The sequence below is a fragment of the Lissotriton vulgaris genome, chromosome 6 (genome assembly GCF_964263255.1).
Source record: "Lissotriton vulgaris chromosome 6, aLisVul1.2, whole genome shotgun sequence".
Classification (NCBI taxonomy): domain Eukaryota; kingdom Metazoa; phylum Chordata; class Amphibia; order Caudata; family Salamandridae; genus Lissotriton; species Lissotriton vulgaris.
Window position 1 is genome coordinate 1,461,638,059 of NC_141694.1, and position 24,565 is coordinate 1,461,662,623.

The 24,565-nt window shown below is 42.6% G+C and overlaps 1 protein-coding gene across 2 annotated transcripts in view; it reads right to left on the minus strand.

Annotated features, from left to right (window-relative positions):
- The window catches only part of MEIS1 (Meis homeobox 1), a 162,194-nt gene that overhangs the window by 63,905 nt on the left and 73,724 nt on the right, over positions 1-24,565 (minus strand). For both annotated transcript variants that reach the window (XM_086927589.1, XM_086927588.1), the window contains exon 8: positions 16,178-16,323. In XM_086927589.1, coding sequence (XP_086783715.1) covers positions 16,178-16,323 — 146 coding nt within the window. The remainder of the gene's footprint in view (positions 1-16,177; positions 16,324-24,565) is intronic.

Sequence of the window (24,565 nt, forward strand, 5' to 3'; positions counted from 1 at the left end):
TTACTAAATTTAATTGATGATTCACAGAAGTAAGGACAGCTTTGGTATACATTCCTGTGAAATACTCACATCTGATTTATCTTCAATCGGTATACCATTTGATAGGTGTATGGGTTTGATATTTAGGAGTAAATAGATATCCAACACTAAATATATACCTTTTGAAACAACGACATATATTCCAATTTAGAAATATCCATTAGTTCAGAGCTTTTTATAATTTATTTAATATACATTAATTAACATTAAATTATAATTTAAGACAAATCATATAAAATGTGAGGCTTATCGAAAAGTCCTATATCAAGATATATATTTCATCTAGAAGAATAAAGATCTTACTTCTGACACTGTTCAGTCAGTATCTTAGGTTCAGACCCTTGAGTTGACAGTGTCTGTTCAAATCAACCAGTTTTGCAGACAATTCAAAGTGAGTATCACTCTAATGAAAAGAGTCAGAAAAACATGAGACTACGAAATTATATTCTATTCTTCCTTTGGACATGGTAATTTGTTTCTGACTAAAGTCAATATGGTACTCCGAAATGTTTACTTCCCAATGTCAATCCTCCGGTGGAACTTTTCTTTTTCTCATCAAGGAAGATGAGAAAGCATACCTCTGACTTGTAGTGATAAATAAAAAATACAGGTCCAGTGCACATTTCTTAGAGGTTTTCTATTTAACTCCCACTTGTTATTGAAATGGACATGGAACAGTATACTCTTTTTCAATGCACAGGCTATTCAGGGTGAAAATAGTGAAGCAGCTAGTTCCAGATATTTCTTGTCCCTGTTGAAAGGCACAAGTTATAAGTCCTTTCAGAAGGTTGAATGAGTAGCAAAGAGATCCTTCAGACGAAATTACCACTAATAACTATCACTTGCAAGACTTGCCAATTTTAAAATTCTGTACATGTAGAATTAACAGACCCACAGACTTAAGATAATGGCACCCTGATGCAGTGCTACTTGACATCTAACCTGACTTTGTTAATTGGTATGGTCCACAGCCTTCTGAATGGATTAAATTATGCAACAAACTGGAGCAATACATTGGTCCAGTGCATTTTCTGCAACTGGAAACAAGTTATACACAGTGTTTCCCTCATTTGCACGGGGAAAGACAAAGTACAAATGTGACAATGCTACACTGTCAATGACCAGTATAGAATCTCATTCATTTTTTGTGCTACTAAAAACACACACGGATTGGCACAGCCAATAGGTCTCAACTATGCGAGAGCTATTGATTTGCCAATGCATTTTAGCCATGTTGTAGAGTAGCGTGGCTGCTGTGCAGCATGGATAAAAAGTTTAAAAAAAACAGTGATTTGGACAGCGCAATAGAGCTTTTTTTTCTTATTGTGGCTGGTGTGGGCAAAATTGGCAATGGGAGAGAAGGTGGGAGTGCAGCGAGACACAGACAACAGGAATGAGGAAACAAACAACACAGTCAGCAAGAAGGTAAAATAGGATAAACAGGAGTGTAAAAAGGACTAAGACGTGACCAGCACTGGTCGCGAAATAGAACTTTTTCTTCTTATGGCAGGAGGAGGGCAACACAGGCAAGAGGAAGGTGAGAGGAAAGAATCAACATGATAATGGGAGAGTGGAGGGCGGGTCTGAAGTAGCAACACAGACAAGGGGAGTTGGGAGAGAAGAAGCAACACAGACTATTAAGAAGTAATTATGGACAATGGAGGGCGGGAGGGAAGAAGCAACACAGACAATGAGGAAGAAGAAAGAAAATAGTACCTGAATCACAGTGCGAGCAGCAGAAAAATACTAATCAAAATGAAGCAATCAGTACTTGGACCATGCTGCACATGAAAAAAGAGGAGTGAAACTGGCACCAGTTGGCCAATGAGAAGACAGCAAACAAGAGAAATTGAAAGTAATGGGCAGGCTCCAGGCCATTAGTCATAAATATATTTTCACAGAGCCTGCATAGTGTCTTAGACAACACCTAAAAATTGCACACATTTGCACAATCTCTCTAATACATTTCTTGGTCACTTTAATGGTGAGCACATATACAGGCAATGTAGATTTGCCTTTAATTGGATGAACTCAGTTGTATGCAAATCATCCTGTTACCTGTTTGAGGAATGAGCACTCCACAAGACTGTTAAATGAATATTGATTGAAAGATATATATTTTATAAAAAGAAACACCATGCAATCTCGGAGTCAGAGCCTATAAACCACAAGGAATAAAACATACCCTTACCAAACCAATAATCTGAATCACAACTGGTATAACCTATGTGCTTTTTTGTCATCTCACCTGCAACTAAGAGAATGCAAGCAGCAAACAGAGCCTAACCCACCGGCCAGACCCAGAACACCCTACTACAACAACAAACACGAAGTTTAGATATTTCAAAAACTATCCCAATGATAAGATGAGTTATGCTATGGAAGAAGTGAAATGGCACGTGTTCCTCCTGCAACTCTTTGTTTAACTCTTTATAAAGGCTTCAATAGTCACACACAGTTTCACAAGGACTTATTTAACACCCACTCACCTGTCTCTCTTTAATATCTTAATCAAACGCATGATTCAACTAATTTATAATAAATAACAAAAATGTCACTCCCAGGTGGCTGCACAATGATCTATCTTTGGGTGCCCGTTCCAAAAGACTCGTTCTAGTGGGAGTGTAAGAGCACGCATTTGATAACGAAGTCATGAGGAGAACATGGTTTATAATTGAATGTGACAAAATCGTCTAAGGCCCAATTAACATTTGATCTTCTCCTTATTTTGTACCCTCTTGCTCTGGTTCTTTTCAAAGATTTTAGACAGTGTGAACACTATGGGTTTTACCTAGACATGTGTCTGGAACCACATACACATGGTGTTGTTAGGTAGTGTTGATTTAAGATATGCTAACTGTGCAGAATATTGAGTTTCCTTCCCACAGACTTCCATAAAAAGCAGTGAGTGCCATGATCAACTTTAAGTTAGATTGCGGGAAAGCCTTCTAAGGGTGTCTTCTAGAAGGGCATCTGACTCTACAGCTAATAATTAAAAATGCAATGATACGCCACATTTTTGGCCTGCATAAGCATAATCATTTACTACATCAGAGAATAAACATTCAGTAGTTACCTACCGATGGAGCTGGAGTGGGTTTTTAGGTCTCGGCTAAAAGACGCGCGTAAGCGCGTCTCCGCCGAGATCTTATGTCAGGGACGATGCTTCCCAGGAGACAGGGTCTGTCGCGCGCTTTGCCTCTCTGGAGGCGATTTCCGCTGGCCACGCGCTCGCGAACGCGCTCAGCTGCTGTCTCCTGGGAAGCAGATACACCACACGCGCATGCGCAGAAACAGCGACAGACACACACGAGCGCTCATGCACGCACGCACCCACACATACAGCGAACCCAGCGTCGCATGCATACACACACACACGTGCACCGAGCATCCCCCCCCACCCCTCCGTCGTCGCACCCCTCCCCTCCGCCGTCGCACCCCGCCCCCCACCCCTCCGCCGTCGCGCACACACACACGCAGACATACAGGCATTCTCTCCCCCCCCCCCCCCGCTCCGCTCACCGGTCAAAGGCCCTCCGGACACGCAGACATACAGGCATTCTCTCCCCCCCCCCCCCCCCCCCCGCCGCTCCGCTCACCGGTCAAAGGCCCTCCGACCGCGGGGCTCTCCCTCGGTGCTCCTCCAGGCACTCCGTGGGCGCGGGCTTCACAAAACGGAAGTCCCGCCCCACGATAGGTTTCGTTTTCTCAGTCCCGCCCCACGTTAGGCAAATGAAACAAGTGCATGCTCTCTCCCTGCAAATCAAAGAAGTGCAGGCTCGCTCACTGCGAATGAAAGAAGTGCACATACTCAGTGCCTGACAGTGCCTCAGAGTTTAAAGCGCTGATTGTACACCACTGAGCACGTGCACAGGAAAGCTGTCTTCTTCCACAACAAGGAGTACATGCATCACACCTCGTCCTTTATCAATAATAAATTCACCGCCGTGCAGCTGCGCACTGCATGTTTCCAGGATCGGCTTGCAGTGTAGTGCAGTGCGGCCTCGTGTGCACCAGTATGAGCTCAGGCCACTATTAAGCCAATAATTCAACACCTCGCGTTCCACATTGCCATAACCCACGCGCCACTGCAGTTAACCAGCGCCAGCACAGAGACCAGTGCAGCGGGCGATGTGAAACCACACAGCTGGACCGCCAGGCCGCACACTCAGTACTCACTGCCAGCACCCTCCTCACTTCCGCCCGTGCCCCCTCCGCCGCCCTGCTCCAGGGCACCCCAGTACTTCTCAGCGCGGAATACCCTGGTGAATGCACGCCACTGCCGCCAGTATTGCGCGGCTCAGTGACGTAGCGAGGATTCCACGGACCCCGGTGCTACCGCGCCTGCTGCGCCATTCCCAGCAGCGCCCCTGCTCTCACATAGAACTCAGTGTCTGGAAGCGATCACGAGCAGTGGGATGGACAGGCTCGCCCAGGCTGGCAGTGTCCATACCCGTGGTGCCCAGCTCCAGAATGCAGTGTCTGGAAGCCCTCACACGCCGTGACAGGCGGGCACTCTCTGCCAGTATCCCCTTGCCAACTGTCTGCTGAGCCCGATTAGCACTCTTTAATTAATCTGCGAGGCTGCAGGGAGGCGCTGACCTGTTCACACTCACAGTGACCCTGCCCCACCCGCGTCCTGCCCTCCCTCTCCAGGAATGGGGACTCCCTCTGGGGAAGCCCGCTCTGTGCCAGGCCCAGCCGCCAGACACACGGAGGTGGAGAACGGCTGCTGCCCAGACACGCAGGGAGTGACCACGGACACGGCTGCCAGCACCACACTGCGCACAGCGCGCCCTCCAATCACGCGGCGGCCGGTCAGGATGCGACCCTGCGGGCACCGGAGGGCACCCCGCGGCGCAGTCTGTGGGAGTCCCGCTCGGGCACTCCCTGCTACCAGCGCCCCCTGCCAGCTTCGAGCGGATCTTTAATGGTATTTAGAACTACATGCATACACCATCTTCAATAAAGTCATTGCACATTTTCAGTAACACCTAAAAATGCATTTAACATAGTGAAAAGAGGCACTGGGCGTCCACACAGAAAGCCAACACTCCCCACAGGGCTTTCATGAACTGCTGCCCCCTCCCGCCAGCAGCCCAACTCAGATTGAATCATTCCCGCCGGCAGGTTTACTCCGTCGGAGGCTCACGCTGTGTGCTCACTCACTGCCATGCTCACTCACCACTGGGCTCACTCCATATCAAGCTCTCTGATTGGACTCGCTCACCAACAGCCTCACTCCGCGCTGTCTTCAGTCACTGCAGAGTAGTGAGTGCAGAGTAGTGAGTGCAGAGTGCAGAGTAGTGAGTGCAGAGTGCAGAGTAGTGAGTGCAGAGTAGTGAGTGCAGAGTAGTGAGTGCAGAGTAGTGAGTGCAGAGTAGTGAGTGCAGAGTAGTGAGTGCAGAGTAGTGAGTGCAGAGTAGTGAGTGCAGAGTGCAGAGTAGTGAGTGCAGAGTGCAGAGTAGTGAGTGCAGAGTAGTGAGTAGTGAGTGCAGAGTGCAGAGTAGTGAGTGCAGAGTAGTGAGTGCAGAGTAGTGAGTGCAGAGTAGTGAGTGTGCAGAGTAGTGAGTGCAGAGTAGTGAGTGTGCAGAGTAGTGAGTGTGCAGAGTAGTGAGTGTGCAGAGCAGTGAGTGCAGGTGCAGAGTGGTGTGTATTGGCAATGTAAATGACAATGCCATTTATTTATGATTTAAAAAAAAAAAAGAAATGTCATGAGCAATGCCAATTGCTCTACCTTTAATGATGCCGAGACCATTGCATTGCAAATGCTTGTTAAATGATTACTCTAGCATTCTAGTGCCCCCCCTGGACAGCACTGTCTTATTTAGTCCACTAAGTCTCTCCATTTTACACCTCTCACTGTTTTGCTCAGAGAGGAGATGGAAGTATATACTAGCGTGCAGGAACAATTAAGACTTGCAGACACTGAGATAAGACTAGCGGTGGACTTCAGGGGCTGATTCCAAACATACTTGTACACTCCAGATCAAATTCCCCGCCCCCCATGCCACACGGGCCACTCATTCTGCCCTGGCATGGGACTAAATTCAGCTGTGTTCACTAACATAATGATGATCTAATAACATGACTGGCCAAGAGAATGCCTCTCAGCATCGTGGCTTGAACCCTAGAGGTGAGCAAATGCTCTAGTGTTTCTCAACACGTCGCAGCATTGGCTGCACGGAGTAGAATACCAGATGTATTTATATCACATGTTCTGCTGGTGGGTTTCCTGTGACAGACTTGTGTAGCAGAATTGTCTACTCCAGATGTGGTCCAACTACATAGAGACATATTTTCACCAGTAGTCCAATAATGTGATGTAACACAAACCTCAGACTTTCACCTTAAATCAGTAACTACAAGGAGTCCAGGGCCATTGCTTCTACACAGCAAACCTACACTTATTGGCCAGCCCAGCAACAGCAGCCAAATAAGATGGGCCCAGGTTAGTCAGAAGACCACCATTACTAAGCAGAGCAGAGGTAACAGCCAAAAACTATTGACAGCTTAATGCTAAATAGATGTAAACCTGTTGAGCATCCAAATAACGCACAGATTGTTTGCTAGCCACTTAATTTTCTAAAAAACATTTTTTTGTAAAAAAACAACTACTTAGTGATGGATGTCTATAACTGGAATGGCATGTAGAAAATAGCTGTTGTAGGGGTGTGGCAACAAGATACTGTACTCAGTTAGCTCTTAAGTCACGCTTTCCCCCACGATTCCTGTACTCAGTCAACACAATTGAGTGACGCCACTGTCTTTTAATCACTGTATGCTGAATCCAATCTACAAAGCATGTGTGTGCACATATGTTTGTGTGTGTGTGTGTGTGTGTGTGTGTGTTTAGGGTGTATGAATTGAGATTCAGTATATTAAATTTCCCTAAAGGTTTTGTTATATTTGGAAATAGAAGGCTGTAGAGAACATCATTCACGAATACCAATTATGAAGAAATGTAACTATATTCTGGGTTTTACTCCTAGAGAGAATGTAGGGGGAGTTGAGAGGCAGCTACTGGTATAGTAAAAGCAACACAGATATGCGGTCCGGCCAAATGCCCTAATAAGGCCAAAATGTTCATGTGGTTGTCATTCATAACAATAAGGGATTCTGCATGAAGGAAAACTACTGAAACCGATGCATCATTTCAGAAAGAACTGATTTCACACATATTAATAAAACACATTTTAGTAGAATCATACAAAGATCTTAAATAAAATCAAAAGGCCATAATGAACATTTTATATCCGATATGCTTGATTGAAAAAGGAAGGAAGGTTATAATTATGTGTAATTTCGCAACTGAAGCAGTATTTCTTTTAGTAGACTCCACCAGTAGTCACCTCCATGCTCTCCCTCGAGAAACCTGTCTGCAAAATGCTAGAATCCCAAGTTTTAATGTGAGCCATATTCTGAGTCCTTAGTTCCAGCTGGGACAGAGATACAAGCCCATTCTTTAATACGCGGACCCCACCACCCAATGTGTAAACCAGCAGACAACTGATGCTTTAACCCGTTTGTTGCTTCGAATGTTCTGCGTCAGTGCTGAACGTTCAAAGAAACGAGCGCGACCGCGTCGGCCAACGGACGTGCGCAGCACTGGCAAGGTAGTGCTTGCGACGACCGTTAGCCGACTGCAGCACTTAATGGGTTAAATAGGCCTTATCTTCTGCTTGCAGAGTACCACTCTTAAGTGAAGCCAAAGTTTCATAGAGCACACACGTCTGTTGGGCATATAAACATAATTGCTGCTATAAAGAAACAATGTTTTTGGACATTAAATGCTAACCTAGAACTTTTAGAGAATATAATTGAAAACGGTGAATTATACAGCCCTAGTCTTTCAATTTTCGATAGGACAAGTTCACCATCCATCCACATCACAATTTCTCCTGAAAAAACTTGCTTTGCACACAAAGGCAGTTATTTGCACTGTAGTTAAATTTCACAGATAGTGGACAATGAATGGATTTTTGTTTCATATTGGCATATATTGCAATTATATATGATTAGGAGGGCACTGAGGAATTAATGTACTTGGTGTTTATCCTGCATCTTAAATGAATCCTCAGTGACTTTACATCACAAACCTCTACCATGTATAGAAACCATATTATTAAGGGGCCTATTAGAATGGCGGACGGACCTGCGTCCGTCCGCCACCCCAGAGGAGGAGGGACCGTCCTCAGGGGCTGCGGTGGTCCCTCCGTGCTAATTAGGATGTGTCCACCACCCTGGCGGTCACATCCTGTATTTTTAACATTGCGGCGGGTGCTGCTTGAAGCAGCACACGCCGCAATGTTACAAAAATGCATGTTTACCTTTGCATGCACGAAGCTGCCGGCACCGCGTGGTGCCTGCCGCTTCGTGCACGCAAAAACATGGGGGTACCATAGGTACCCCCATGTGCACCCCCCACCCCCCCTTCACCCCTGGGGGCCCGCATCGGGCCCCCGAAGACAACACTGTATGCCTTTCCATGGTGGAAATGCCGCCGTGGAAAGGCATATGACCGCAGCTATCCTAATATGGCTGGCGGTGTCTGATAGACACCGCCAGCCATGTTAGAGCTTTTCCGCCATGGTCGGAAGGCAACCGCGGCGGAAAAGCAGCGGACGGAAAACAGATCCCCCAGCCATCCTAATCTGGCGGGGGTCTTTTTCCAGTCTGCAGCGGATATTCCGCATCCTCCGGCCCGGCGGTGGCTTCTTCTGGACCGGAGGATGCGGATTATCCGCAATCATAATCGGCCCTTAAGTTTGCTCCTTATCTCATAAATATGTCATACCTGCATCTTTCTTCCTACAGGAGTGAGGAAATTAGCATTACAGTATGTTTATAATCCTCAGGATTGAGTGTGTGTAGAATGTATCTATGCATTCATTCTTGGCCCTGCAGTAGAAATGTTTGTCCACATTATTAGGGGCGCTCCATTGTCAAACACTGAAAAGACCCATCAGTCTGAGGCATGTATTCTTATACATAAATACCTTGTCCAATCACCAGTCTATCTCTGCCAATTATTCACAACATCACCAATGCTAAGTGAAGTAAGACTCAAAATGTGTCCTGCTGTAGATTGTAAAAAACGCACTATTTGAATCTACCACAGGATTGCCCTGACAACATAAATGCCTGAAAATCCAACATAATTAGCTCATGGAGGGGGCAGTTGCCGCCTTGTATGCAGGTAATATTAACCTTTAAAGTAAACTAGAATTATTGCTAAGCCAACTGTGATTAAATAAAAAGAAACTAAGCCCTACATTTGAACTGCTAAAGCATCAACAATACTATTATCATTAACTATTAAAAGAATGACTTTCTGCATAAACATTGAGGACTACAAGTACAGGTCATAGCTGCGCTTCCTTGTCTTGAACTCCTATGATCAGATTGCCTAATATGTCTAGATTTCAATTCACTTTAATCTTCCCTCAGTACGTTTGTCCATTTCAATGCATTACAGCATTTACAAAGTATCTGGTGACTCCACACATGTTCGTTAGAAACTTTTCATTTCCCAAAAATAATTAGACATTAATTTTAAAGTAAATGAACATAATAACAACCTATTTCATATATTACACAATGTCAACTAAATGTTTTCGACATACTCAGAAACGGTTGCACTGCTTGTATTACATCTGCGCATAAAAACAAATATGTCAGTGAATAAAAATAAATGAAAAAAATAAAGAAACATTATATCCATAAGTGTGCGTCTAATCTAAATACAATTTTGTATAAGAATCGTGCAGTTCAAATGGCAATGTCCACTACGAACAATGGTCTGCCACTCTAATGCTCACAGGGGAAAACACAGGAAGATCTGATTGAATATCGTTGTTTTTCTTAGCACGTTCTTATGTGGTTTCAAACTTTAAGTGTTTTCTCAAGCTAAGGCTGATGGACAATTGAAAATAATAAAAATGCCGTATTTTTTTCAGACACAAAAAAGTAGCTGAGTGAGATGTGTAACCCAACAAACGTGGGCTTTCTTTTTTAGCATTTCTTGAAAAGTTGAAATAAAAGTGTGTATGCTACTGTGCATTATTACTAGAGGGTATTTATTTATTTTTATTTTATTTAAAGATTTTTATATCGCGCTGGCTAGACCCGCAGGTATCAGAGCACTTTACATGAGAATCAACAATGTAACAGAAAAAGTTCAACAATTACACAATAACATCAAAAAATAGGCACTACAATTAGGAGAGGATAGAAAGGAGAGAGAAAAGTAGTGGAGGGGCAGGGGAGGTGAGAAAGGGAGGATAAGGGAAGAGACGACAAGGAGAGACATAAGGAAGTCTGTCTAAAGACCGACTGGGTAGGTGACGACCAAAAAGGGATCCACTGCCCATCTCCCCTATAGCTAAACCAGGTAGCTCCATCGGGTATCAGACAAAATAGTTCAGTCTCAATACGTTGAGAGAGGAGAGAAGGTGAGACATCAATAGAGGGAGGATCGGGGAGGAGACGACAGGAGACGAAAGGAAATCTGTCTAAAGACCGACTGGGTAGGTGACGTGCAAGGAGGGAATGCCCGGCCTGGCTCCCCTATAGCTAAACCAGTTCGCTCCATCGGGCATCAGACAAAATAACTAGATCTCAATTGACAAGTGAAAATTCACAGATAAACAGGGTGGGGACTAAGGGCGAGGTCAGGTGGGCGCAAAGGTCAATAGCGGGAGAGTGGAGAAGAGTAGAGCGGAGAGGGGTAGGGGGTAGGGGGGAGGAGGGAGATAAGGTCAAGAGAAACGCAGGAGGGTTTGTTGCAGCCGTCATCTTAGGCAGGTACAGGCAATATTTACATAAGGATCAGAGTTACAGGCTACAAGTTACATTTGTTCCAAGAGCAAAATAAACATGGGAAAAAAGAAAGCAAAGTTACGGAAATTCTTCAGGGGAGGGATGTGAGAAAAACAGGGAGACGGGGAGAAACTGTGCCCAATGTCCGACTGGGTAGTTGACGGCCGAGGGGATGAACCCAGGCCGGACTCCTCTATAGCTAAACCGAGCAGCTCCACCGGGCATCTGACATAGAGCTCGGATTCCGCTGTCAGGATAATGATCAGGTGCAATCAGAGAATGTCATAATAAAGCGGGGGAGTTGGAGAGATGAGATACTGCAGTCCAAACAAAAACCAGATGCCATCTTGAGGTCAGGCACTGACCTGATAGGGCTCTGTAAGGAATATTTCGGCTTAGAATAAAGAGTGTAGGGGGTCCCCAGGCACCTCCATTGTGATGCCCCTCCACCACTTCCCGGGGGCTATCCTCCTTCTTCAGAAGAAACAATCATGTGCCCCTCTCCAACACTGGGGACCAGGTTCAACACCTGCAAAATCCAAAGATCATCATCCCCACCGATGGGGATGATGATCTCAAAGCTCCTGCTTGCCGCTGGTCAACAACTCCGAGCAGGCCTGTATGAAGGTTCCCAGTGTGGAAGTCAGTCTCAAACCTGCATGCTGCCTCCCTATGCGGCAGGCGCCAAGTTAAGGTCAGGCAAGTCCTGCCTGGGTGCCATATTAAAGTCAGTCAAGTCCAGCCCGGGTTCCTCCGGTAGTGCTCAGGAACGAGCTCCGGGTATCAGGGGTAGCCGTTTGGTTATCCCCAGAGCCAGCGCCCATTACAGTGCTCCGCGCTGTGTGCACACGAGGGTCAACATTACATTTACAATAGTGAAGCCTTTACAATGAACAAGGAATGGGTGGGCCATTTAACCCAAAGGCCATTTAATCCATAGGCCAAGCGTACTCAGGTCTCCTTGTGGCCACGAAACACAACTTTTGGCGACCACTTCCCCTGTTCAGAACACTGGGGTGCACCAGACCTGTGCTCCTCGATGGCCACAAGCAGATAATTTGTGAACTTTGATGGTAAATGGAAATGTATTACCAAACTTAGATTCCATAACAGCACTGAGTCTGGTTAATATGTGGGCAAATGCAAGTCCATCTAGTCTCATTTGGAAAAACAAATTAATCAAATACGCGTGAAAGGGCTTGGACTATGTGTATTCTCAAGTTTCCCTTCACTATGCTGAGTGTGCTGCTCTTATTTGGTCAAGGCTGAAGAATGACTCGTACCCCTCCCATCATTTGCCCCACCTGAGGTCAGTTGGGCTGTAAGAGGAGGCAAGCAGGCATTTCTCTCCGTCCTGCCCTATTCTGGAGTACGTTTCCATAAAAAAATGGATTTCAAACTATTCCCACTCCAACTCCTTCTAAAATAGTAACACTAAAATGTATGTTAATCAGTCACCCCTAATCAGTCTCTTGAAGGTGAAAAACCGCAGGGGGTTGCCATTATTGTTATTTAGTGCATCAATATGAGGGGAGTTATAAGTATGTAGGTATATATTTTATCAAATGTTGTGTTTGTTTAATGGCAACCTTAACAATTAAACATACATTTGAAAATTACATAGAGCAAAACAATTATAAAACTTAGAAGTCTAAAATTAATCTTCAGCCACCTAAAGCTTTTGCTTCTTAAACTGTAAAGTAAATTCAATCCATTATTCAATTCTCATGTACCTAATCTTTTCAAAATACATATCATACAACATATCAGAAGCCTCTTAACGTTTCTAATCTAATGTTGAAAAAGTTTGAAAGAACATGAGAAAAACTATATATATATATATATATATATATATATATATATATATATACATATATATATATATATATATATATATATATATATATATATATATATATCCCATGAGAATATTATCCATCCCAGCAAAACGAGCTGGTGAATTAAAAATATTAGGAATCACATGAATATCGTTCCACTGCTATTTTTCTGGATTCTTTTGGTTCTGAGGTGACATAACAATTAATTTCAATATGTATTTTTACCAATATACCCAGAGTGGTGTTACTTTTTCCTCATGTTTTTGGTTTTTGGTGTATCATTCTGCTTTCTAGGAGTACTTCCACTGGAATGTATGAGGGACCATTTTACACCTTAGGAGCACAAGTAATCATCATACTGTTTGTCACATTCAATTAATTATCTGCTAGATGCATTACTTACAGAAAATTACGCTATCTTGTCACTTTGTACCTAGCAATCGTGAAGCCAACAGAGCAGGCTTTAATATGCTAAAAAAGATTTGTGCACATAAATACTTATTATAAACCATTTGTGAAATACTATGGGCCCGATTCACAGAACTAACTTAAGACTAAATCCTAAACTTACTACCATTTTGGTATTCACAGAAGGCACTTACTCATTTCGGTATTCACAGAAGTTAGGAGTCCTAATTTTAGGACTCCTAAATGCCTTTTCTCAATTTAGTAGTAGTAAAGTTAGGACTCTTAACTTTAGGACTCCTAAATGCCTTCTTTGAATACCGAAGGTCTTAAAATTAGGATTGTTGTCAATTTAGTAGTAGTAAAGTTAGGACTCCTAACTTTAGAACTCCTAAATGCCTTCTGTGAATACCGAAAGTCTTAAAATTAGGATTTTTCTCAGTTTAGGAGTCCTAAAGTTAGGAGTCCTGACTTTACTACTCCTAAACTGTTTAGGAGTAGTAAAGTCAGGACTCCTAAACTTCTGTGAATACCGAAATGAGTAAGTGGTTTCTGTGAATACCAAAATGAGTATGTGCCTTCTGTGAATACAAAAATGGTACTAAGTTTAGGATTTTGTCTTAAGTTACTTCTGTGAATCGGGCCCTATGTTTACATACATTGACACACTAAAGCAAGACCATTTTCGCTGTGCCCTTGTTTGTTAGAACTTGTTATTTACATGACCTAGAAATTGCAAGACCTACTCATTATTATTATTAGAAATAGCAAAACTTGGGGCCAGATGTGCAAATTTATTTTGTGGTCGCAAATCCCGCTATTAGAAAAAAATCACAAATGTTAGCACAAATCAATGCCTTTTTGCTATGCACTAACCTATGCCGTCCGATGTCTCACTGCGATTGGGAATGGTGTGATAGAGGTATTCCCTCCAAATTAGCATTCAGAATGGCATGCATCAATAATTTGCAAATGAAGTCACAAGGTATTGAAAAGTTTCAGACTCCTCAATTGGGTTGGTAACACATTTGCAAAGGGGATGCTATCCCATTTGGATAGTTTCCCCTTTGGAAATTGAGTCAGGTGACCTTTGGGACAGCAGGCAGTGTTCCAGGAACCCACAGCTTGCTCCTCCTGATGTGACTCGAAATTGGATTTTTCAAAGATGTGCCTGTTCCTTTAAGGAACATGGGCTGCTTTATTAAAAAAAAGGTTTTTCTTTTGAGAATATACACACAGGATTGTGGTATGCTGTTCCTTGTAGGCCACCATTTCTGTGTTTGTAGTCAATCATGGGTTGGAAATCGCATGCCTAATAAATATACATTAGGCAGGTTGGACTGCAACAACTACAACTAGAGATTTTGCAATGCAACCAATGTGTACATAGGTTGCATCACAAAATTAACGGGCGGATACAATTTGGAACAAGTTTTTTACAACCAGGCTTTTCGTACATGTGGCACTTGTTCATTAGCATTATTATTATCGATGTCCTATTATTAAATTTCCATCATAAATCTTATTCAAACAAACTAAGCAATCGAGTCTAACCCATTATATTTTAAATCTAAAGGTATTAATAATAAACATATTTTTGTGTGCATGGCAATTGGCATAAATATAGTTTGCGTACAGGCCCAACCACCGCTGCACAAAAAGATCACTTCCAGCTCCAACTGCTGACTGTACTTGGAATCAATTGCATCCCGCATCCTACATGTTAGCTCTACAGTTTAAGATTGGATTGGTTTTCTGGACTTTAACCAAAGCAGACTATGAAAGTCCTCCATGTTTCTGGTTGAGTATAATCTGAATTCAATACCACTAATTAGAGACTGTTTCTTCAGGATGTGTAGTCCATGAGACATTGAGGAATTAATACATATTCACTTTGGTAATTTACACAAACAAGCTACCAGGAGCCATTGAAAGTTTTTTTTTCCACAACATAATTTTATTGTTGACAGCCAAGACAGACTTAATGCCTAAACGGGCATCAGCAATATGTATACAGAGTGACATATACTGACATCAACATTTTCCATGATACTGTAATGTCGTTCATACAAGTAATGGGTTGTAAAATAACACTCAGTGAAATATATTTTATGTATTTATAATTAGTCTAATCTACAATTCATATTTGTTTCTTTTCGACCTAGCATGAAGAACTTCCTTAAGGTTGGTTGATATGTAAAAGTCAAGTGCCTCGTATCCAGTAAACAACCTTAGTGGAAAAGACTCCTGGATTGACACTTCTTCAATAGCAAAGCTCTCAAGTACTGATTACACAATAATCATGCTAACAAACAAATGAGTCTCAGACTCACAGATTTCTATATAAAAGCATAAAAACATACCAACATTCTACAACGTTCTTTTCTGAACATTTTCTATTCCATCCAGTTCATGATATTTAGTGATTCTATTTTCCTTTAACACATTCTATAAACATGGCAATATACAAGTTTACGTTTACACACTCATCAAAGATAACCAATATACATATTACATTTTACAATAGATGTAACAACAAAAAAATATTTGCTAAGTGTGTCATATCTTATCATATAGTTTAGGAAGAATTGATTTCTTTCCCAAACGAATGATTTAAGATTTCAGCAAAAGTTAACTATACTAATTATACATACATAGTGACAGAACAGTATCCATCAAGTGTACATAACATTTCAAAGAAACTAGATTGCCCTGACACATGCACTTAGGCACGTGCCATACTGACGACCCTTGGATTGTCATATTTGGTGTCCCTTATTGTACCCTTTAGTATCTTATCCAAAGACTGAAAGTCACATCTGATCAACACACACCCTATTTAATGTAACATCAATGAGTTCACAAGATTGCCCAGCTTTTTCAAGAGAAGTGGGCATAAACTGGAAGTCTGACCTATGCGCTGTCTAAAGCCTAATCATTACCAAGCCTTTTATTTGCACCCATAGTGATGTACCCCACACAATACCACAAACCTCATCAAAGAAAGAAACCTTTCCTCCCACATTTATAATGCATGGTCCTGTGTATAAATACTATTCCAAATAGGCACTTACCGTAAGGTGCTGGAATAGCCACGCCCTCATGATATTTGTAGCTACTTTGGGAAAGATGCCACGCTTTTTATGACGTTTTTTCTCCTTGTCGGGATCATCTTCATCGCCTGTGCTGGGTGAAGCTACACTGTTGTCTAAACCATCACCTGGAAATGCAATGAAGAGATCTGGTTAGTGATGCTCTGTTTTTTTATTTACAAGCACTGGCAAGATTTGTAATACTTCAAAGGTATAATCAATTAAAAGGTAAATTAAAAGGAATGCCATGCACCATTTTATGCATACAGATGCACATAAAATCAATTTATTTCTCATTGGGACTTTTCTTTGTTGCCACAGTTTTCACTGTAATCTAACTGTGAGTTACAGTACGAGGATGTTTTGTCTGTCATTAGTACAGAGATGCTTCAGGTAGGAAAACTATGAATGTCAGTAACAGATCTCCGTTTCAGATTTCCAGAACCATGTTATGACCCAAAAGGCTCCATGAGACTTAAACCTTTACACTTTATAAAGCAAGCCCACATTTGGGCTTAGATTCAGTGTAACAGTGCAAATAGTTTAACGTTTTAACTAGATGATCAGTCATCGCAGTAAAACAGTATGCTTCAGTCAATCAAAATAAGATCACCTGATAAACAGTGGGATTAAAAACATGAAAACTTGCAAATAATTTATAATTATGTTCAAGACTGCTATGTGCTGCTGCACCCTATGGCCCTTCTGAGAACCTCAAAACTGCAATTGCCTTTCTCTCCTTCTATCTTGCAGAATGACACAACACTGTGTTCTATTGCTGTTACCTGTCTCCTTTCTCCTCATCTGACTCCTTCCACCAAGAACGTGAGGCACCCAAGAATGTGTCCTCCGTTGTCTCCTGTGCTCCCTCTCCAACATCACACTCATAAGACGTATCTCCACCTTCAGTTTTGCCCACCATCAGTATGATAGTAACATTCAAAATGTTATCACCTGATTTGTTTTAATTAGTTCCCCATATACCTTGCATTACAAAGGTTTTCTTGCACACCTTCTTGAGGGTCACTTCGAGATGGATAACCACTGCTGTTTTTCAACTAAGATAAGCTTATGATCACATACTATCTTCACTTAATGTCTTGAAGATAACCCGTCATCGTTTAACATTGCTTGTGACTCCATTCTCCTCAGCTGATGGCAAACTCAATATCCTTCTCATCAGTCATCTTAAATCTATCCATCTGTCCATCAATCAACTAAATCTTTACTGTGGGACAACTATGTGAATATCTGCAAAATCAAACTTCAGCTTGCAGATTCCTTGAAGGCAAACCACTCTAAAATGTGTTCATCCACTGTAACATTAACCTTCAACAGCCACCTTTTTCTACACACATCCCAGCCTCCCAATAAATTACTGGCTTTTTCGATCACACGCTTTGCAACTTTCCATATTTTCCATGCTCTTTAGCCATTGCCTCTTGGTCTGAATGAAGCTGGCTGTTTACTGATACACACTTTTCTGAAAAACTTCTCTGTACAAGAAGATTTAGTGAATACTCTTCTTCCCTCAGAATTTAAATCTTCTTTAAAAACCACCAGTGGTAAGATTAGTTTTAATAGGGATATTGAATTCTGTAATTCCAAAAAGAGACTAGAGTTAATTTTAAGGACAAACATACCAAAAACTTCTCAAAAATATGTATACTGGAATTTACAGAATGGAACCCGAAGGCTTCTCACACTTTGTCGCATGAATCTTCTACCTTTAAACGATTTAGCGGCACACTGGTCCCCAAATCTGAGTAATGGAAAAATCTGTAATCTTTGCAATTTGAGTGTTCAGATCCTGGATCACATCTTGTTTGCATGTCCCGCACTGACCTTGTGCCGGCGTCGCTGGCTTCGGCCAATGTTCTTACAAAATGGTGTCAAAAATGTAACTACTGCACGCGACTTCTTATTGTGTCCTAAAAATGAAGCGGTGTGTTTTAAACTTTTTTATTATTTTAAGGAGTTCATGTGTATATTTTAATCCTGTTTTTGTTGCTGTTTGCACAAAATGGAGTTGCTATGTTCCTCTCCCCTCCTCCTTTCTGCTGCTAGCTTAAAGTCTCAGATATAGCAAGATATTGGATTGCGTCTTTTTGCACATGTACTGATGCTATTGCATTACTCTCTGGCTAAGATAGGATATGCTTTATCAATTACGTTTGCTGCTAAATTCAAATAATCTGCTGACGATGAATTTTGCATTTTATTTAGTATTTTAACTTGTTGACTTATTGCCCCTAGTATATTTTTTGTCCTTTTTAGGATACATTTTGTCATTCTATTCTGTCTTATGTCCGTGGAATGATTGTGGCTATATTTACACTTTCATGTATTAATTTGTAAGTATTTTATGTGGACCTCATATGAGTTCCAAATCTTAATAAATATTTAAATTGAATTGAATTGACTGATACACACGCAGGTTCCTTTCTATCATCCATGAGAATTTTACTGGATGTATGCCCCATACCTAACAAAGTCAGTACAACACCCAAAGCCACCCATTCTATCATAAATTCTTCTCTTCCATCCTGTCTAATCTATCCTCTGCCTACTTTCAATTCAGAGCTCTACTATATCTTCTCACCTTACAGGGTAACACTGATTAGTCACATTACTTGGATCCTTTAAAAGGATTATCAAAGTATACAACTTTCATCTAGAACATGTATTTGCCTGCCTACTATGTAATGCATTTTCCGTCTGTTTTTTTACAGTGTGTATGTAAAGCACTCTGATACCTACGGGTCAAGCTAGCGCTATATAAAACTTTTAAAATAAAATAAATAAATAATTAAAATAAATAAATTTGATTGCTAAAAGTCCTAAATGAGCCATTTATGCTTAACGGGATAAATTCAGCACTTACAATATTGCTGTGGAAATACACACTGCTAACTAAATTCCACAGTCCATATTTTCACCTGCAGTACTGTCCATATAAAAATATTGCTAGCTGTGCGGTCTCATAAATTATACAATATTTTGTATTAAAATGCCAAATATCAACTGAATTAAGAACAAGTATATATCCGTGAACCTGCAAATACATACACAGGGGCCGATTATAATGGTGGTTGGACGAGCATCAGACCGCCATAATTGCGGGAACGGAACTGACCGACAGGTAGTCGGTGGTCCCGACCCTTAAATTAGGATCCAACCACCGTGGAGGTGGTCGGAAACATGCCTCACTACATTGAGACTTGTGCTGCAGCCCGGAACAGGGCCGCAGCACAAGCCCCAATGCAGAGAGGCATGTTTACATGGATCCTTGCACCATGCGGTTCCTGCCACACGATGCAGGGATGTTTAGGGAGGCACCACAGGTGTCTTCAAAGGCCCATAGCTGAGGGCCATGGGGGACAGGGGCCCAAAAAAGCTTTTCCGCCAGCCTATTCATGTCAGAAGAACCAATGTGAAATGGCTGGCAGAAAGGTGGATCATAATCCCCACGGCTTTGCCTGAGAAGACACCGCCCCCATTGTGGGGAATGCGATCTGACTACACACCCGACGGTCCCTGGGCAATGTGGTCAGATCCACTGCATCATAATGGGGCGGTCTGACCGCAATTAAAGATGTTAGACGGACTGACACTGACGTGTCGTCCATGTCGGTGCCACTGACATCCTAATCAGCCCCACAATGTATAAAAGTGCCAAAAAATCAACTAACACTGGTTGCATTCGTGAATGATGCACGCCAGTAACCATTGATTGTAATGCTTGTTTATAAAACAAACAAGTTAGAAAACATAAACCCCTAACAGTGCCAAAGAACTATACAAATGTGTTTAATATGCATACATCTTCAACAAAAACTGCTGGTGTAGCAGGAAACCAGGTTCCTAAGACAACTTAAATAAGGCAAAGTGATCCGTATCTCACAGAGATAAAAATGTGGCAGTCATTTTATTTCGCCTTTGCAGGTGACATACATTTGAAAGACTAGGATGAAGTATGTGGTTTAAAATGTTATGGCACTGCTTGATGCTATAACGAATCTGAACGTATGGATCCCAGTAGCGAATTGGAGAGGCACTGGAACCTTCCACGGCAGCAACAAAAAAGTGATTTGTTCATTGGGTCTTATTTGCAGTGGTTGTGTTTTATAAAATAAAAACTATTATATGCACTTATGACAAGTGTTGTTGGCTCCGTCATCAAAGACCCCCTAAATTGTACTGCTGCCATAAGAGAGGGTCACATCAGAAGAGTGATCATGAGTGAGTAATCCTAGCTCTCAAGAGAAGCACGAGAAGCCAATGATTCTAGCACAAGAGAAGAATTTTCACACTGACCCTTTTGTACATGTTGCCAACTGCTGCGATATTTTAGAAAAGTGGCCAGCAGCTTTCCTGCTAGCTATCTGAGCAAGATGCAGTTCACATATATAAAGGGAATATGAGACAACTGACCTACCCGCCGCTTCTTGTTTTGAAAAATCATCTCATATATTATTATATAAAACCATGTGCAGAGGCATCTAGGGCCACACAATAGCCAAGAGAGTGCTTTGGGCCCAAATATCGAATAGAAAACATTTGCTCACACTCATGTTACTACTTCGCTGAATGTTTAATTGCGCACCATAATTACATTTGAATTGAACGTGCTTACAATAAAAAAAATCCCACTTCGTCACATGAAGTGCAGTCTGTAGCAACTACTCTTTTTTCTATTAGTAGCACATATAATATTGGTAAGTGTCAATTTAACCTTACGAACGTTAAAATCCAAAAAGGCTAATATTATCAGTCTTATTTGGCCAAGAGCAGTGCTGCTAGGGCCATGGATGAAATAATTACATATTCCCTGCCTTAGACTCAAACGCTTCGGGTCAGTGAAGCTGCATTTTCCCGCTCTATCCCTGTTGTTCGGCCCCGCTTTGTGTGCACGCTTTCTATCTGCCAAGAAACCCCTCCCCACCCAAGTGCTCATGCAGTAAGCAATGGCCGGTGCATGCACAGAAGTGAGCTCATTCATAATTTATGGAAATATGTACTATAATCCAACCGAGATGACTTTTTTCCAGCTTTGTGCATCAATAGATAATCAAGGCCTTAAAACAGTCTGAGCTTCCCATTACCGCAGGCAAAATAATTCCTGAAAGCATGCCTTGAGGGCACCTGAATTATAGACTCCATTAGGAGAGGAGAGGCTTTCTGCATTCCATGGATAACACTCCCCAGAACCTTTCCTGTTTATTTCCACCGTAAGAAAGCAGAAGCATTAGGAACAGTGCTTCCAAGTGAAGACTTGTGCAGATACAAAGGAGAAACCTTTCAGGCCCCAGCCAGATCACCCTTCAATCCCCGGCTGTGACCTATCCCAAATAAAAGGTATCTGTTACATCATTAGCTCAAGCCAAAAAAAGCCCTGGCTTAATGCACAGTTTGTTCTTCCTACTGTTTTTAGGCAAATTCAGCTACTTTGCTCCCATCTGGGAGGGAAATGACACTGCTGAGCTGTAATCTAAGACAAGATTTTCATTGGAAGCAAATGCTTTCAATCCAGTGTCAATACTGGGGGCATGTTCAGAAAAGCCTGTAACAATAAACCCTGGTGGAGTCCGACATGAGTTAGGGAAACAGAGAGGGCGAAAGTTGATAATAAAGCACACTCTTCGGAACCAAAATATTGTGTTTGGAGTTCACTGGGTTCTTTCGGAGTTGTTTGACCTTTTCCCCATATTTGTATTTCACATGTAAGCCGTGGCGGACTACCCCTGGGAGGCAACTGCCGTGGTATTTCCAAGTCCACATCAAAGTGGCACGTGTATGGTGCCGGGGTGGGTTTTCTGCTTCATCTGTGATGCCCTAAGGGACACCTGATCCCAGAGTTGTGTTGCTCACACCTAAGATACCAGCAGTGACTTTGGTCTTGGAAGTTGACATCTACTGATGCCGAATGAAGGCGGGTTATCAATACAAACTGAAAGGGTGGAAATAATCATAAAAATGATGCTAGTCCATAAACAAGCTTACAGCCTCATTAGTCCAGCAGTAGGCTCCAGTGGGTGATTTGTGCTCGTTCTGCTGATGCCACGAGGAAATGCCATCGGGCAACTTTGCCCAACTGCTAATGGCTTCTGACAGCGACTTAGCAACTAGTGCAAGCGACGCTGTGGCGCTTGCTTGTGACAGAAACTGAAATTGTCATGTTATCTGCCCATGTGTTATGATGGCCGCGTGGCAATTAATGAGTGTGCCAGCGAACGGATGGCCAGGGGCCCTCAACAATGGCCTTTGGCAATGTGGGCATGAAGAAATCCCACCTCTCGCAGTCAGATCGCACATGTGCCTCGCTCTAACAATGCCAGCTCATCACGCCACCTTTGTTTCAGTCGCTAACTACTGCGCGCCACAGGAGCTCAATGCCGCGTCCATCATCTGGCTCATGCGCTTTCGCTCTCTGGGCATTTTTGACATTATTAGAAGAATTCAAAGTAATTTGTTCGGAATTGATGGCTTGAAATAGCACTTTAAGGGAGAATATCGGGTTCTAGCATTTTGAGCTTCAAATGCAGAGGTGCAAGCAGTTTTTCTGCTGCCTGCACATTACTCTGAAGGGGCTGAAGTTCACTGAAGCAGACCCGGGGCTTGTCATACTGCTAGGAGCACGCCAGGCAGGACTGATATAAGGCCGTATTTAAACAACAGTCTGTAGTCAGTGTCAAGAGCTCCTTCCTCAACACTGCAGATGCCAAGAGACTACAATTACACACTCTACAAAACCCTCCAACACTGCCAGATAGTCACAAGTAATATTGGGGAAATACTTGCTGCACAGGAATCCAGGCAACAGTGTATTTAAGGAGTTTTTAGCAAAGAGAGAGAGGAATGCGCGCTACAATTCCTCCACTGAGCAGTTTCTTGAGGCCGGCGTCTAAGGCCCGTGCAGTAAGCAGGTGACCCCTGGCAGCTCCCGGGCCTGGAGAGAGCTCCGATTTCAAACACACTCGTCTCAAAAGTCCCCAGCGTGGCCTATTTAAGCACACAGGCATTTAGGCCTTGCTCTGCTATTCCTTTCACGAGGGGATAAAGGAGCGTTTATCGCATTCAGACCACTCAATGGGTCAGCCTGACCATGTCAGCGGGGGTACCGCGCAAGCAGGTCAATGCCACCCGACCCCTCTCGCCCCCACGCGCACGCACACCCTCTCCCACCACCTTGGCCCCATAAAGGGTCGCATTACCCGTCAAGCGGCAAAGAGAAACCGCGTATAAACAAACGCAGCCCATGCCACTGCAATGCCTCGGATGGTGAAAGTCGAAATATGCTGTCAGAGTTAAAATTCTGATTTCCAGTGTGCCACTTTACTTTGTGTTCAACTTTTGGTGGTTTGTTACTCATGATCTGTGCACTAGTGGTGAGTAAAAAGTCACATAACTTTACAAGAGGGAAATGTTTTGTAAATCTTATGGCTCTATCTGTTGACCATCTACACTACAAAGGGGATTTAAACGTGGACTGAGCATCAAATCTGAAAGCCCGGAATTGCAGGAAAAATATCCAATCGGGGTTCATAGATTATGGCAAAATTTCTTACAAACTAAATAGTGTTAATCACCAGTGGGTGCAGAAACATTTCAAAATGACCCTCGCTTGCAAATTTTTTCAGTTGGTCTTTGACCTGCAGTTCAGTCCCATTTGGAGCTTAGCTAAAGGAGGTCAAAGGGGTCGAGGTTCATTTCCAGAAGCAGAACACTGCTGTTCCAACCCTTGGTTACATTTTGAGAAATGGTGCTAATGTGCTATGTATTATGAAGAGTCTGCTCACACAAGATCGATTAATGGATAGTCAATAGGCTTTTCCACACAAAAAAAGTAAGAATGAAGAAATAAGGCCCTGGTTCTGTACACAGAGCAGGGACAGTGTGTATACCAATCCAAACAACCCTGACAATTCAGCTTGGCCCTAATGTTTAAACTAAAGTAGCCTCTTACCTAATTTTTGGAGTTGCTCAGAGCGTGGACAAAATAATGTCACACAATCCATAAGTGTTTAGATTTAAACTTTAATGAAACGTCTCACACACTGATGAGTTTGGCATCAAAGTATACACATATGGCCTAGAAAAAAGTGTACTAGTTTTCGCTGTTAGGGTTTCAGGCAGTACGAATGGAGATACTATCAAAATCAATAGAAATCATGTACTAGCAAATTGGTTATCCTGTAACTTGACAAAACTGCACATGCAAAGCCCAGTGGACCACATTTTAGGTCAACCAGTACTGAAAGCGAGGTTGGCTTTTGGATAGCAGAGAAAACCAAAATCAGCCCTGCCCAAAATGTTCAAACCAACCGCACACTGCAGGAGTTCCCTGTTAGAATGGGGCAGAGGGGTACG